The sequence below is a fragment of the Podarcis bocagei genome (genome assembly GCF_964188305.1).
Source record: "Podarcis bocagei genome assembly, chromosome: 11".
NCBI lineage: Eukaryota > Metazoa > Chordata > Lepidosauria > Squamata > Lacertidae > Podarcis > Podarcis bocagei.
The window spans coordinates 65,091,131-65,105,003 of record NC_138136.1 but is presented as its reverse complement, the minus strand read 5'-3'; the positions used below and the strand labels follow the sequence as shown (position 1 = coordinate 65,105,003).

The window sequence follows — 13,873 nt, the reverse complement described above, 5'->3', positions numbered from 1 at the left end:
GCTGGGTGCCGGGCTACGCCTTAGACGAACCTCTGCTCAAAGACGAGTTTCATGCCCTCTTCCCACATAGACCTATGCCAGCAGACTTTTTCGACGACTGGCTTTTCACGCCCACGCTTTCGGCCAGCACGTTCCGGGGGTTCGACTCGGACGAGGAACCGACACGAGACGTCCGTTCCCCGGAGGGGTCACCCTCGGGATCCGCCTCAGAACCCTCGTATTGGTGGGACGATAGGCCAGAGGAGCAGTTCCGCAGAAAGTGGCTGGAATGCTCAGGACGAGCAACGCCGCCAGGAGGAAGTGAGGGAGAGACGGACATGGACATTTTCGGGGACGACCCTGGTTTCGAGCACGGCGGCACAGAGATGGAAGCGGAGGTGACCGTCGTCGACGAGAGCAGGGAGGAAGAACCGGAAGACTTCAGATGGAGGCCCGCCACGGGAAGCGACCGATATCCGACGTTCGTCCCTTTGCAACAGCAGCCCCCAGCTCCAGCACCGGAAGGAGGGGAGGGGGGAATGGGGGGCTTCGAGGGGGGGATGGATGTCAGGGGTTTAGGAGCAGAGGCACGGGCAAGGGAGGAAACAGAGAGCGAAGGGGAGGAGGCAGAAGAAAAGATGAGTGATGACGACGACCCGAGATCTCCTAGTCTTTCCAGTGAATCAGAGGATTCACAGAAAGGAGCACCAGTGGCCAGGTCAAGGGGGGCACCCCAGGAAGATAGAGCCAGAAGGGACTCAGGGGGGAGCAGCTGGAAATCGGGACCAGCGTCACCGCCAGGAAGCAGGGAAGAGGAAGGGAGCCAGGGGGGAAGCGCTGGCAGCTCACCACAGGAGGGAGGGCATGAGTCAGGAGTGGCCACACCTCCATCGGGGAGCGAAGAAACGGTTAAGAGGAAGGTGGAAGGTTGGGCGCGCGCGCCAAGTTCAAATGCAGAGGAAGGCGGCGCAGTAAGCAGCCCCGAAAGGGAACCAGGTCCTAAAGCCCGGCGCAAGGAGGCAGGAGGGTCCGGGTCAGCGTCAGAAGAATCCCGGAAGGAAGAAGCCCCGGGGGGTAGAGGGACCCAGAGGAGGACAGTCAGGCGGAAAAGGTGGAGCAAGGCTAGGATATTAAGTTGGTGCACACGGGGCGGAGACTCAGACGGAGCTTCGCCGATCTAGCTACTAGACGTAGAGTTTGCGCGCAGCAGCGTGAGAATGGAAACTGTAATTCAATAAAGACTTTTACTTAATGCTCGCTGGCTAGCGTGATCCTCTGTGAGCTAGGATCTTCAAGCAGCTCTGACACATGCGCATGCAGTTCCTGGGCTAGCTGCCTGCTCGGCGGGGCTTGTGGAGCCCAGATGACGGTCGCTTTGTGGGAACCGCTTTTTGAGAGTTCGGTGCGACCGCATCTTACATGGGGATTCAGCCCCAAGGCTCCTGGGGAGATGCAAAGACGCGTCTTCTCCAGTTGTCCCAGCGTGAACATCTCTAGCCTTCTGGAGCCAGCATTGCGCCCCCTGCCCCCCAGCACAGTAGGGGTTTCCGGGCTCTCTGCCCTTCTTGCAGCTTAACCTGTGGAATTCCAACCTGTTAGCCCGCAAAGGCGGAGCTGTTATTGCAGAAGTCCAGTGTGCGTAAGATGCCGTCGCTTTGCAGTTCAGACCGCGAGGCTCCTTCACTGCGTTTGGGGGTCCAGCCTCTAACCTCCCTCTCCCCCCTTTGTGTCTCCTCACCCCCCACCCTAACCCCCCCAGGGCTCGGCCACCAGCAGTTCTGCCGGCTGCCAGCTGAAGGCTGGGCTGCGCCTCAAACAGTAAGTGCTTCCCCCTGCGTTCCCTTTTGGCTCCCCCCACGGTCAGTGACCCACTAAGGTGGCTGCCCAGAGTTGCTGGACTGGTGGGGGGGGGCTCTTGGGCCTTCCCTGCTTGGGTGCCCTGGCTGGCAGCCTTGCCCTTGGCTGTCTCCCTGGCAGAGGGAGGGGTTGCCCCCCCCCGGCTCTCTGGAGATGCTGCCTGGGTGCTTTGCTCTGGCAGGTCTCTGGGGTGGGCAGGGCGTGGGGAGCCTCTGCTCAAACTGACCCCCCCTGACCTTCTGCCCCCCACAGGAGACATCTCCGCAGCAGCCTGCCCAGGAGCCCAGCGGGCTGCAGGCCCCCCAGCGCCACCCCCTGGGCCACCACCTCCACCAGCCGCGCCCTGCTGGGGAACTTTGAGGTAACGGCGGCTGGGAGGCTCTGGGTGCGAGGGAGCGCTTCCTCTCGGGCGCCCAGGACTGAGGAGGGCAGAGAGGCGCCTCTTCCATGGGGAGACTGGCTCCGTCTGCCCTGGGGGGTGGGGCTGGAGGGGCAGCGGATGGTGCCTCTGCCCTTTAAGTGGCCCTGGGATAGCTGAGTCCTGGGCAAAGGGCACCTTGGACATGGAAACAGAGAATCATAGAGTTGGGAGGGACCCAAGGGTCATCTAGTCCAACCCCTTTCAATCCATGAATCTCAACTGAAGCATCCAGGACATGTCTCCCCCCCCCCCCCGCTCCCACCCGTGTAAAGCGGTTTCAGCATGACGTGGCCCCTTTTGGCCTCTGTGATGGCCAGGCAAAGGGCTCCTAGACACCCTTTTCTGGTCTCCAGTGTCAATGCTGTCAAGAGCGGCTGTGCAATCCAGTCAGATGGTTGGGGTACTATTGTTGTTGTTGTTGTTATTATTATTATGCAAGTGCCTGAGCTGCTCTTGCTGTTTGCACTGGGGAGGGAAGGGTTAAAGAGCCCTTTGCCCGCATGGCTGAGTTGCATGATAAAGGGGGGGTTTGGAGACTAGATGGGAGGCCCCTTTGTGTGTTGGGAGGGAGACCTGTACTGGCCGGCCCACCCACCCTCTTTCCTCCCTGCGCAGGAGTCCATCCTGAAGGGGCGCTTCCCGCCGGCCGGCCGGATCGAGGGCTTCACGGCGGAGATCGGGGCCAGCGGCTCCTACTGCCCACAGCATGCCACCCTCCCCGTGGAAGTCACCTATTTCGACATAGCGGAGCACAGCGCCCCTTCGCCCTTCCTGGTAGGCGCTCTGGGGGTGGTGGGGAGCTTTGGGAAGGGGGGGCACGGCAGGGGCTGACTTCTGTGGACAGACCCACTGGGGCAGTGGGGTGGCATTGGCCGCCCCTGGTTGGTCATGAATGAACCTGGCTGGGAAATCCCATACATTCTATTTATTTATTTATTGTTTAAATTGTTATTAGATTTTTTATTTCTATCATGTTAGCATTTCAAATCGTTGAAATAGAAAAAACAAAACACATTTCCCAAAATCCACCCCCCCCCCGACTTCCCTCAACTTCCTCTTCTGGTTTTATACATATTGACTTCTCCTTGTTTTGTTATATCTTCATATAAGTTCTTTATATTAATTATTGTTATTTCTTATCATTTTAACATCGTCTTTATAAATTGTGTATTAAATCCCATACATTCTAGAAGACGAGAGAAAACAATGGGTACACCTGGAGACACGATTGAAAATACCCCCATCACGGCACACCCACTCCTCCCACACAAACTGAGGAAAATCCCCACAACACTAAACAGGTTCACACAGCCCACGCTTAAAGCATGGAAGGAAGAAGCAGGCAAACTGTCCCCAACCCCCCATCCCCACTAATTCCCCCTGGCTTACCACCCATTATTCCTCCATGCAGCACAAAACCTCCAGGTAAAAACCTGGCAAGGCAAAGGCTTAAACCGTCTGGCAGACTTCTACAAAAATAACAAACCCACTTTGACATAAGAAGTACAAGACAAACTAGGGGCTAACACACCACCAATTACATGACCTCTTAAACAATCTGGTAGTAAAATCAGCATCAGCTAGGCCCCTGACAACCTTTGAAAACCTCCTCCTAACAACAAAGGGACACGGCAAAGGGATGGTATCCGCAATATTCAAAATACCACTCCAAAATCCCACAACCCCCCCCCATGACGCTATCAAAAAACAGTGGGAGGATGAGACAGGCTATGAGATTAACCTCACCCAAGGGACTAGAATGTGGTCTAAACCTCCCTTTGAATCCATTTCAGCTAAAAGAAAAGAACTCACACTGAAACTCACCTACAGGTGGTACCTAACACCATGGAAACTAGCGCTAATACGCCCAGGAACCTCACCAAAATGCTGGAGAGGGTGCATCTCCACAGGCACATACCTCCACATGTGGTGGGAGTGTCCCAAAATCCAAGTCTTCCGGACCATCAATCAAACAAGAAATATGCAAAATAACTAAGCAAGTATTAGAAATCACCCCAGAACTGGCCCCACTAAACATCATCCAAGAAAATAATGGCCACTCACACGACAAAGAGCTCATAACCCACCTACTCTCAGCAACCAGAAACATCATAACCAGACACTGGAGAGACCTGTCAGGAGTAAGCATGGACCAATGGTACCAAATAGTATGGGAAACAGCCCTACTAGAAAAATTAACCGATAAACTGAAACTGACATAGGAACAAATAGAAGAAGACGCCTTCACCCCGGTATGGCTCCCCTTTATCACATTCACAGCCCAACAGGACAATGACAATAATCTGCCAACAGCATACAAATCAATATGGCTAACCTGATCCAAAACACCCACCCACCTCACTCACACACGAAAACAAAGATCACCACAGCCAACCAAAGACAGCCAACCACCCCCTAGGCCACCCCCAACCTCTCTCACAACCAAGGAAATACAACAAGTGAATAGTAAGGGGACCCACACAAGTGATGCTGACACAACCCCCCCCCCACATACACTAAGTAGAAGAATGGAAGAGCATTGCCACCTGACCCCACCCCAAATACCATTCCCCACTCTCCTTTTCTTCCTAACCTAATACTATATGCAGAACTAATGTCTCACAGCAAACGAAACTGACCTGTAGAAAACACAGCTTGAATAAAGAGACAACACACATATTTTTGCAAACGAAGATATCCTTAATCTATCTATGGAAAGGTTTTAGCTAATCCAGCGTTTCTCCTGTGGCTCAAGTGGCCATGAAATGCTCTGCCCTGGCCGCTGCCCAGTGGAACTGCCCTTTCCATCGCCCACAGCACCCCTCCCAGGGCTTGTGGCTTCCCAGTCTGCAAAGTGAGCCTTATTCCACTGCCCCTCCCACCGTCCTCTGAGCCCCCCTGAGCCCCTGACCTTCTCTCTCTGCTCCAGGGAGTCATTGATTTGGAATCCTTGGGGAAGAAGGGCTACAGCATCCCCAAAACGGGCACCATCCAAGTGGTGAGTTGCAGAGGCCGGCCGGTGGGCAGCTTGGCTCCTGAGCTGGGCATGCGAAGAGAGAGCGGAGCAGGGAGGTGTGGGGGCCGCGCTGGCCTGAGGTTTGGGGGTGGGGAGCCCGGAGACCCCTTGCAATGCCCCCCTCCGTGGGGCAGCCGCTCTCCTCCGCCTCCGTGACGGCCTCCCCTCTTGCAGACCTTATTCAACCCCAACAAGACGGTGGTGAAGATGTTCCTGGTGACCTACGACTTCCACGACATGCCCGCCAACCACGTCACCTTCCTGCGCCATCGCATCTTCCTGGTTCCCGTTGGCGAGGAGGTGGAGCAGGGCCCCAGCCCAGCCCAGAGCGAGGTCCCCAGAAGGGTCCTCTGCTACCTGATGCACCTGAGGTGAGGAAGATCTGGGCGTGGGGCTGGCCGCCTGGGGTCCCTGGGCCCTTCCTGGGCCACCCTAGTCCTGTCCTGGCAGGACTATCTATTTACACGCCCAAACACAAGACCTTCTTAGGGCTTTTGCTTCTGGGCCCAAGCCTAGAATCCTAGAAGCGTAGCTTTGGGAGGGACCCCGAGGGTCATCCAGTCCACCCCCAGCACTGCAGGAATCCCAACTGGAAGGTTTAAGGTGATTTCTGAAAGTCCTGCGCAAAATATAATAGAAATGCAGTGTGAGTGTTTTGGGAGTCCTGGCTTTATATGGGGCTGCTGCCACCTCCATATTTGCATGGGGCTGTTTCCCCCAGTTGCCTTGGAGGTGGGGAGGCTGCTTCTCACCCTCCCCACCCCAGGCATGGCAGTCAAACGGTGCCTGATCCTGGCAGTCTCTAGGGCAGGGGGCGGCAATTTTTTTTAGCTGCAGGCCAGTCCACTGTCCCTCAGACCTTGTGGTGGGCCAGAGGAGTGGCGAGGGGGGCCAGCCGTTGCGCTTACCTTCCCAGGGGCGCGATCCATAGCACATTTCACCTCTGTGGGCTTGAGTGCTTCTTCAGGCAGTGAACAAGCGGCCTTGAAACGATTGCGGCTTACTTGCGAATAAGTGCGTCTTTAGGGCTCTTAGTGTCCGTGCATCCAGCGACAGGGCAAGGGCAGGGTGCGGCTACGCTGCAATACGCAGCGTCTCCTGGCGGCGCAGGTGGAAGCTGGCAGGGAAGGGAAAGCAGACCTCCGGAGGTGGCGAGGCGTGAGGAGCCAATCTCTGCCAATCAAATGCCGCTGGAGTAAACCAAGCGCGGCGTTTGATTGGCAGAGACGTCCCCGCGCTGCGCCGAGGTAAATCAGGTGCGGCAATTGAGTGGCAGAGCCGCTGCCGCCCCTCACCATCGCTGGGAGTCTCAGCGTCGCGGCAGGTTCCGGCTTCGGGGCACGGGCCAGATTTACTACCCAGGTGGCCCTGATCTGGCCTGTGGGCCTTGGTTTGTTGACCTCTGCTCTAGGGGAAAAGCTGTCTTGGGCAGTGACATTTTTGTGCCCCATTTTCCTTAAAAGATCACAAGGAAATGTATTTCACATATGTATGGCCACTTTAAGAAGAGTGACAGGGCTCCTCTCGCCCAGGCTGCTGTTCTCACAGGGGCCAGCCAGATGCCCTGATGGGGAAACGGCAAGCAGGATTTGAGTATGAGAGATCCCACCATTCCTGCAGTTTCCAGAAAATGGAATTCGGAAGCATCACTGCCTGCAGCCATCAGGATGAAGTGTAGCCATCGTGGCAAGTAGCCAATCCAATCCTCTTTTAAGGCTATCCATTGCTGCTTCCTGTGGGAGGGAGTTCCACAGTTTCACTCTGCACTGCATGAAGAAATTCTTTCTTGTTTCTGGCCTGAATCTTCCCACATGTCGCCTCACTGGAGATCCTCATTCTGTCATGTCTTTTGTGTAGGGATACTTAATGTGGGAGCCAAGTGACCTCTCCTCTGCCCCCTCCCCCTTTCAGGAGTAGATGGTTTGCCCCAGCAGGTCGAAGCTTAGCACACCATCCAGGCTGGGCCCAAGCACCTTTAAGTGCTGGATCTGGCCCTTCTCCTGCAGACCGCCTTCCCCTGCCGCCCCTTCAAAGCCAGTCCACTCGAGTGGATCGAATGCCATCTTGCTAAATCAGCTCTGTAGCTTCTCCTCCCCTCCCTGCCAACGTCTTACCCCACTTGGGCTATAGTGCCTTTGTTCCTCAAGCTAAGCAGACTGCCCCCCCCCTTGAGATTCATAGGGGAGAGGGCTTTGGATGCCTACAAGCCAGGATGGCTCTGCTCTGCCTCCACAGCTGGAGACAGCTGTGCTCCTGAATCCCAGTTGCTGGAAATCTCAGGCGGAGAGAGTTGCTCTTGGGCTCAGATCCTGCTTATGGGTTTCTCCTTGAGGAATCTGGTGATGCCGGACTAGACGGGCCCCTGGCCTGATCCAGCTGCAGGCTCTCCTTATGGTGCTCCAGGTTCCTAACCTCTGAAACGTGCCTCCTCCGCTTCCCAGGTTCCACAGCTCCAAGTCGGGGAAGATCTACCTGCACGACAACATCCGCCTGCTCTTTTCCCGCAAGTCGATTGAGATTGATTCGGGGATCCCCTACGAACTGAAGTCCTTCACCGAACTCCCGCGCAACCCCTGCTACTCCCCCCGAGCCTGAGGGAGGACGGATGGACGTGGGGAGAACCCTACCCGGAGCCAACGGGGCTTTGGCAGATGAAGAAGGAAGAGGAAGGGTCCTGAGTGCGAAAGATGAACTGGGCTCATAGTTTTTTTGTCTGCCTCGAGAGAGAGGCCTGCGCCCAGCCTGGATCTCAAATGCAGTGCTTCTCAAGCTCTAGTTGCGGTGCCCTGTGCGGTTTGGCAGGGGGTGGGGGGCTGGAGGAACCAAAGGAAGGGGCCCAGCCGAAGGAGGGGCAGGGTGGCGTTGAAACAGGGGTGGGGGGGGGAGAGACAAAGAGGGGCTGGGGCTCTGAGATTAAGATTTGGGGCCATCGGAGTGGAGGGCAGGGTGAGACGTATATATGTGTGTGTGTTTGTGTGTTGGAAGTACGAAGCACTGAAAGGGTCATGAGGGGGCGGGAGGGAAGGAAGACTGAAGATACAGCCTTAACCATCCAGGCAGAGGCCTCCAGCTGCTTCACGGGCCGCCACCTGAGCGGAAATGTCTCACGTTGGCAAGCAGAGGATCGAGTCGCGGATGCGCTGGGGACGGTGGGAGCTCCCAGCTTTGCATTTGAAACCTGCGAAGAGCAGCTGTGCGTGGTGGGGGGAGAGAGCAAGCCATCCTTTGCACCCCACGGGGCTTCCTTCGCGTTCCGGGATTCCTTCCTCCTGGGGGCCAGGCTCCCTGCCCTTTCTCTGTGGCATCAGCCCACCCCTGCTCTCCCCTGCCTTTTGCCAGAAGCACGAGTTTCGGCAGCCCCCGGATCTTGCCCAGCTGGCCGAGGGCTTGGTGCAGGCAGGAGACCCCGAAAGGGCCCGGCCCCTGGCATCACGACGCCTGGTCTGCCTGGGGGGTTTCCAAAAGGCAGAACGCAGGAGGGGCGTCTTGGGAGAAGCTGTTTTGAGGGTGTGGAGACAGTGAGTGTCGCTCACTGCTGTGTCTCCGTGTCTTGAGCCGAGACCACCTCCCTGCCCATTCCATGCCCACCTCAGGTTGAAGACGTACACAGTGCCAAACTTGACGACGTTGCCATGGGTGGGTGGGGCGTAGAGGAGCCGAGTTGAAGTTGTTTTGGGACTCCTGCATGGCGGTTTCCCTGTATTGGGGTTCTTTGTTAGGGGGTTCTTGGGGGTGGGGGGTCGAAAATGCTGCCTTTGCAATCACCTTGAAGCCCCTGCCGGTGGGGTGGGAGGGGGGTGGCGCAGGGGCAATTTGCACCATTTCACAAAGGAGAAAGGAAGCCTTGCTTCTGTGAAGGATTTTGGTCTTTGAGGAGCAGGAGGAGGAGAGGGGAACTTCGCCTCGCCCTCCAAACTGCCCCTGCGTTGCGTCTCCTCCCACGTCCTGCTCCCGAGACGAAGCAGAAAGGAGGAGAGGAGAGGGGCAACCATTGTAGACACTTGAAAATATTTATATTGAAGAAGAAAAAAGATAGAAAGGACTGTACCAGATACTTTCTCTGTCTTTTTTTTTTAAAAAAAAGAAAATTCTATAAATGTGTGTTTGGAAATGGGAGTGCGTCTTCATTTTGTGCTTGCAATCCTCTCCTGCCTCAGTTTAACGTCAAGAGGACCCCTCTCACAAGACCCCAAAGAGCGGCCCGGAGCCTGGGCGTCAGTCAGGCACTGGCCTGTTGTCTTCAGAGTAATCCCAGCAGTTGCCCCTGAATGGAACTTGCCCAAGATGAATCTTGTAGGGCGGTTCTTCCCTTCTGCGCCAGGAGAAAGGGTCTCTTTCACTCGTTTTCTGTTGGAGCCTTAGCACAGCCCTGCTGGATCTCAGCTTCCCGTTTCCTGCACTGGTCAGTCTTCATCATCAACCACCAACTGCTGCTTCCGAGAAGCCCCACAAGCAGCCAAGGACCCTCCCCTGCTTGCTTGTAACTGGTATTCAGAGGTAGACTGCCTCTGTCCAAGGAGGCCCATCTAGCTAGCCTAGCTATTAGCCATGGCTAGCTCTCTCCTCATTTGCTCTCCTCGTCTTCAAAAGATCACAAAGCCACAAAATCATGTAGAAAGGAACAGCTTTGCAAGAAGGGCTTTTACACTCGCCACAAGCTCGGCTCTGCCCTCGCTGGTCCTGTCCAATGTAGGTGCCACTGCTGAGAAGGCTGTGTCCCACACAGCAGCCTACTGCATGGAAGACCCAGAGCAGGATCTCCAAAGATAGCTTCAGTGCATATACGGTGTTGAACAGGAGATGGCGGTCCTTCAAATATCCTGGTGCCAGACCATTAGAGCTTTAAATGTAAAAAACAGAACTTCAGCCTATTGCATTTTAGAACTCTTGCCTGACTTCTGCATTCTGGGCCAGTTGCAATCTCCAAATGCTTTTCAATGGCATCTCACACATTAGAGTGAGTATAATCGCCTTTGAAATGCAGCAATGCAGGAGAAGGTCTTCTTTGTCACTTTGGCCTGGCTTTCTTTCTTTTTTTTATAAGATGTTTATTAAGATTTTTTAAAGTATAACAACAAAAAAAGATATAAACAAAAAAATAACAAAAATACAAAATAAAAATAGTTAAAAGAACACACAGATTTTCCATTACTTGTTTTCCTTTAGCTTGTTTCCCGAACCTCCTCATACCTCCCTTTTTTGTATTCCACTTCCATCTGTTGATTCAGCAAATCCTTACCCTCTTTAATTATCCTAAACTTAATCTTAAAAATAATAGCATTAAATTTTTACCTATTTATAACCCTTTTTCATATTCCCTTAAAGCATTACAGCTGGAAACCACTTGATTTCTATCCAACATCATTGTAACGTTCATTAATTTTACAATATTTCTGTAAGTAATCTTTAAATTTCTTCCAATCTTCTTCCACCGACCCTTCTCCCTGGTCTCGGATTCTGCCAGTCATTTCTGCTAGTTCCATATAGTCCATCAGCTTCATCTGCCATTCTTCCAAAGTGGGTAAATCTTGTGTCTTCCAATACTTTGCAATGAGTATTCTTGCTGCTGTTGTAGCATACATAAAAAAAAGTTCTGTCCTACTTTGGCCTGGCTTTCAAACTACCTAAGGACTCCTCTTTGGGGACCTTTTGCCATTGCACCAAAACCTTCCTTTTTTGGCAGGAATGTGACTAGATGTTGCCAAGGCCCTTTGTGGCTCTGTCACACCAGCAGAGTAGCCAAAGGACACTGACTAGTGGGGAAACGGGCATCACAGTCCTCAACTGCTCAGGAGTTTCTTTACGCAGCTGCTTTTGTGTGTAATAATAATCAGCTGAGGGCAAGGAGAGCCGGTTTGGTGCCCTTCAAATGTCGCTGGGTTACAGTTTCCATCAGAGGTAATAATAATAATTTTATTATTTATACACCGCCCATCTGGCTGGGTATCCCCAGCCACTCTAAGTGGCTCCCAACAGAGAACTAAAAACAGCTCACCTTTTCCCTCCTTTGGCAGAAATTCCTTGTTTTCAGGCCTGAGGGAGCAGTAGCAATTTCCTTTGACTTCAGCCTGGCTTTCTGTGCATGGTGTATGATGCCGCCTCACAAAGAACTCCAACTGTCAGGGGTCCTTTACCTTTTTTAAAAACAGGTTGGAAGATGGCCTTGCTGCCACAATTAATGGGGAACTTTTAACAAGGGAGACACCGAGGTTCCGTGTTGTTCAACATTTTAAATAATATTTATTTATTTATTTATTTATACCCTGCTCATCTAGCTGGGTTGCCCCAGCCTCTCTGGGCAGCTTCCAACACATATAAAAACACGATAAAACATCATACATTAAAAACTTCCCTAAACAGGGCTGCCTTCAGATGTCTTCTAATTAAGAGAAACGAACAAAAGGAGATTCAGTTTACAAGTGGCCTTGACCATTAAGGGAAGGTGGACTCTCTTTCCTTGGAAGTTTCTAAGGAGAGGTCGGATGGCCGTCTGTCGGGGATGCCTTAGTTGTGATTCCTGCACTGCTGCAGGGGGTTGGACTAGATGACCCCCGGGACCCCTCCCAACTATACTATTCTGTAATTGTATTTCCAGCAAACACTCCTCAGGACAAAATCCTACCAAAGCAGCATGTTTCAAAATCATCACCCACACTATGTTACACAACAGGTGATGTTCCGCTTAAGTTTTGCTCCAGAGCAGACCTCATTTAATCGCCGGATGATGTGACTTTTGTTTGGTCCATGAATTTCAGTGGGTCTTGCGTGCAACGAGCTTCATGGAACAGCCCCCAGTACAGCAGAGGGATGTGTCAGTGTTTGCAAAAAAAAAAAGAAAGGGTTCTGACCTCCCTTCATTGCCTCAGCCTGGTCCTTGGACCCTTGTCGGCATAAAAGAGTCCACCAGAAGAGTATCTGCAGAGTACTTTCTGCTTTTATTCTTAAAAGTCCAACTATACACACCTCAACACTACCAGCTTTCACCAACCAACCAACCCAACCCTACACCAAACTAACATTTCTCACTCTATATATACAACCGGGTGCAGGCCGCTGACTCATGCTGACCCAGCTTTTTCAGCATTAAAGAAACAGCGGCCAATTTTAAGCCGTGACAGGATGCAGCAATAGGTTCGTTTATAAGTAGATAAAAATAATTGCATAATGTCCCCTTGTAAAACACCAGGGGACAACATCAAGGGGGGGGGACCACTTAAAAAGGGGTCTGCAGAACTGGAATGGAAAGGGCCGGTTCCTCCAGAGCCTGTCGAGCCAAGTGGGTCGTCTTCTCCCACTGCTGGGGGGCCGAGGCAGGAGGGAGGTGGTCCAGAGGGGCCTGGGGATCTTGTTGGGTCCCCTATTTGGACCTGAGCTGTCTTGGACAGAGAACCAATAATAGACAGAGACAGGGAGATCCAATGAACACACCTTTATTCAGCTGAGCAAAGAGAGGACAAGCACATCCAAACAAAGGATTGGAAATTTCCCACTGAGAAAAAGTTTTCCTTTCTTTATAAGCCTCCCCCCCCCCCTTTCCTCCTCCCTCCCTGGCTGTACAGTGGAACCTCCGGTTGTGATCCGTGTGGGAGGCACGTTCATAACCCGCAGCCCTGCGTCTGCGCATGTGCGTGATGCAATTCAGTGCTTCTGCGCATGCGCAACGCGTGGAACCCGGCAGTAACCCGTTCTGGCACTTCTGGGTTTGGCACAGTCCGTAACCTGAAAACCCGCAACCTGCAGTGTTTGCAACCCGAGGTCTGACTGTAATTAGACCAGCCTGACTTCGAGACACAGGAGACAAACTCCTTCACGCCTATTCTAACAGAGGCCCTTTCTCTTTTACATTCCTTGGCTAGAACAAAGCTGTAAGGACAGTTGGGCTGATTAATGGGCTTTCACAGGAAACAAAGCATAGTCTAGGCCAGGGGTCAGCAAACTTTTTCAGCAGGGGGCCGGTCCACTGTCCCTCAGACCTTGGGGGGGGCCGGACTATTGGGGAAAAATAATGAATGAATTCGTATGCCCCACAAATAACCCAGAGATGCATTTTAAATAAAAGGACACATTCTACTCGTGTAAAAACACACTGATTCCTGGACCGTCTGAGAAGGTGATTGAGCAGGATCCAGCCCCTGGGCCTTAGGTTGCCTACCCCTGGTCTAAGCTACTTCAAAGAGCAGATAGCAGTGTTTGGGACCATAAGCTCTTGACAGACTCATTTGCAAGAGCCAAGACAGAAACCAGCCTTCTTTTCAAACAGGCACAGGCAAACTCGGCCCTCCAGATGTTTTGGGACTACAACTCCCATCACCCCTAGCTAACAGGACCAGTGGTCAGGGATGATGGGAAGTGTAGTCCCCAAACATCTGGCGGGCCGAATTTGCCTGTGCCTGTTGGAAAAGAACACAGGATTAATTCAGCAAGCGATTTGTACAGAATCAAGGCGGCGTTAGTTATGCCATGTACAAAACAGAAGAAAGAAACAGATCTGAGACCCCACCATCCAGCCCCCGCCCGCCCGCCCGCCCGCCCGCCTCCTCCGTGAAGGTGCCCGGCCTCCCGTGGCAGGGAGTTCCGCAGGTGACCTGCTTCTCTCCCGC

The 13,873-nt window shown here is 53.2% G+C and overlaps 2 protein-coding genes across 4 annotated transcripts in view; both read left to right on the top strand.

Annotated features, from left to right (window-relative positions):
* ATOSB (atos homolog B) overlaps nucleotides 1–9,384 on the top strand; it is a 38,186-nt gene extending 28,802 nt beyond the window's left edge. For all 3 annotated transcript variants that reach the window (XM_081212947.1, XM_081212946.1, XM_081212945.1), the window contains exons 5-10: nucleotides 1,739–1,797; nucleotides 2,089–2,197; nucleotides 2,873–3,031; nucleotides 5,187–5,255; nucleotides 5,448–5,644; nucleotides 7,715–9,384. In XM_081212947.1, the coding sequence (XP_081069073.1) occupies nucleotides 1,739–1,797; nucleotides 2,089–2,197; nucleotides 2,873–3,031; nucleotides 5,187–5,255; nucleotides 5,448–5,644; nucleotides 7,715–7,868 (747 nt within the window). In that variant the 3' untranslated portion in view covers nucleotides 7,869–9,384. The remainder of the gene's footprint in view (nucleotides 1–1,738; nucleotides 1,798–2,088; nucleotides 2,198–2,872; nucleotides 3,032–5,186; nucleotides 5,256–5,447; nucleotides 5,645–7,714) is intronic.
* PIGO (phosphatidylinositol glycan anchor biosynthesis class O) overlaps nucleotides 1–13,873 on the top strand; it is a 140,988-nt gene that overhangs the window by 87,674 nt on the left and 39,441 nt on the right. The gene's annotated exons all lie outside the window — the stretch shown is intronic.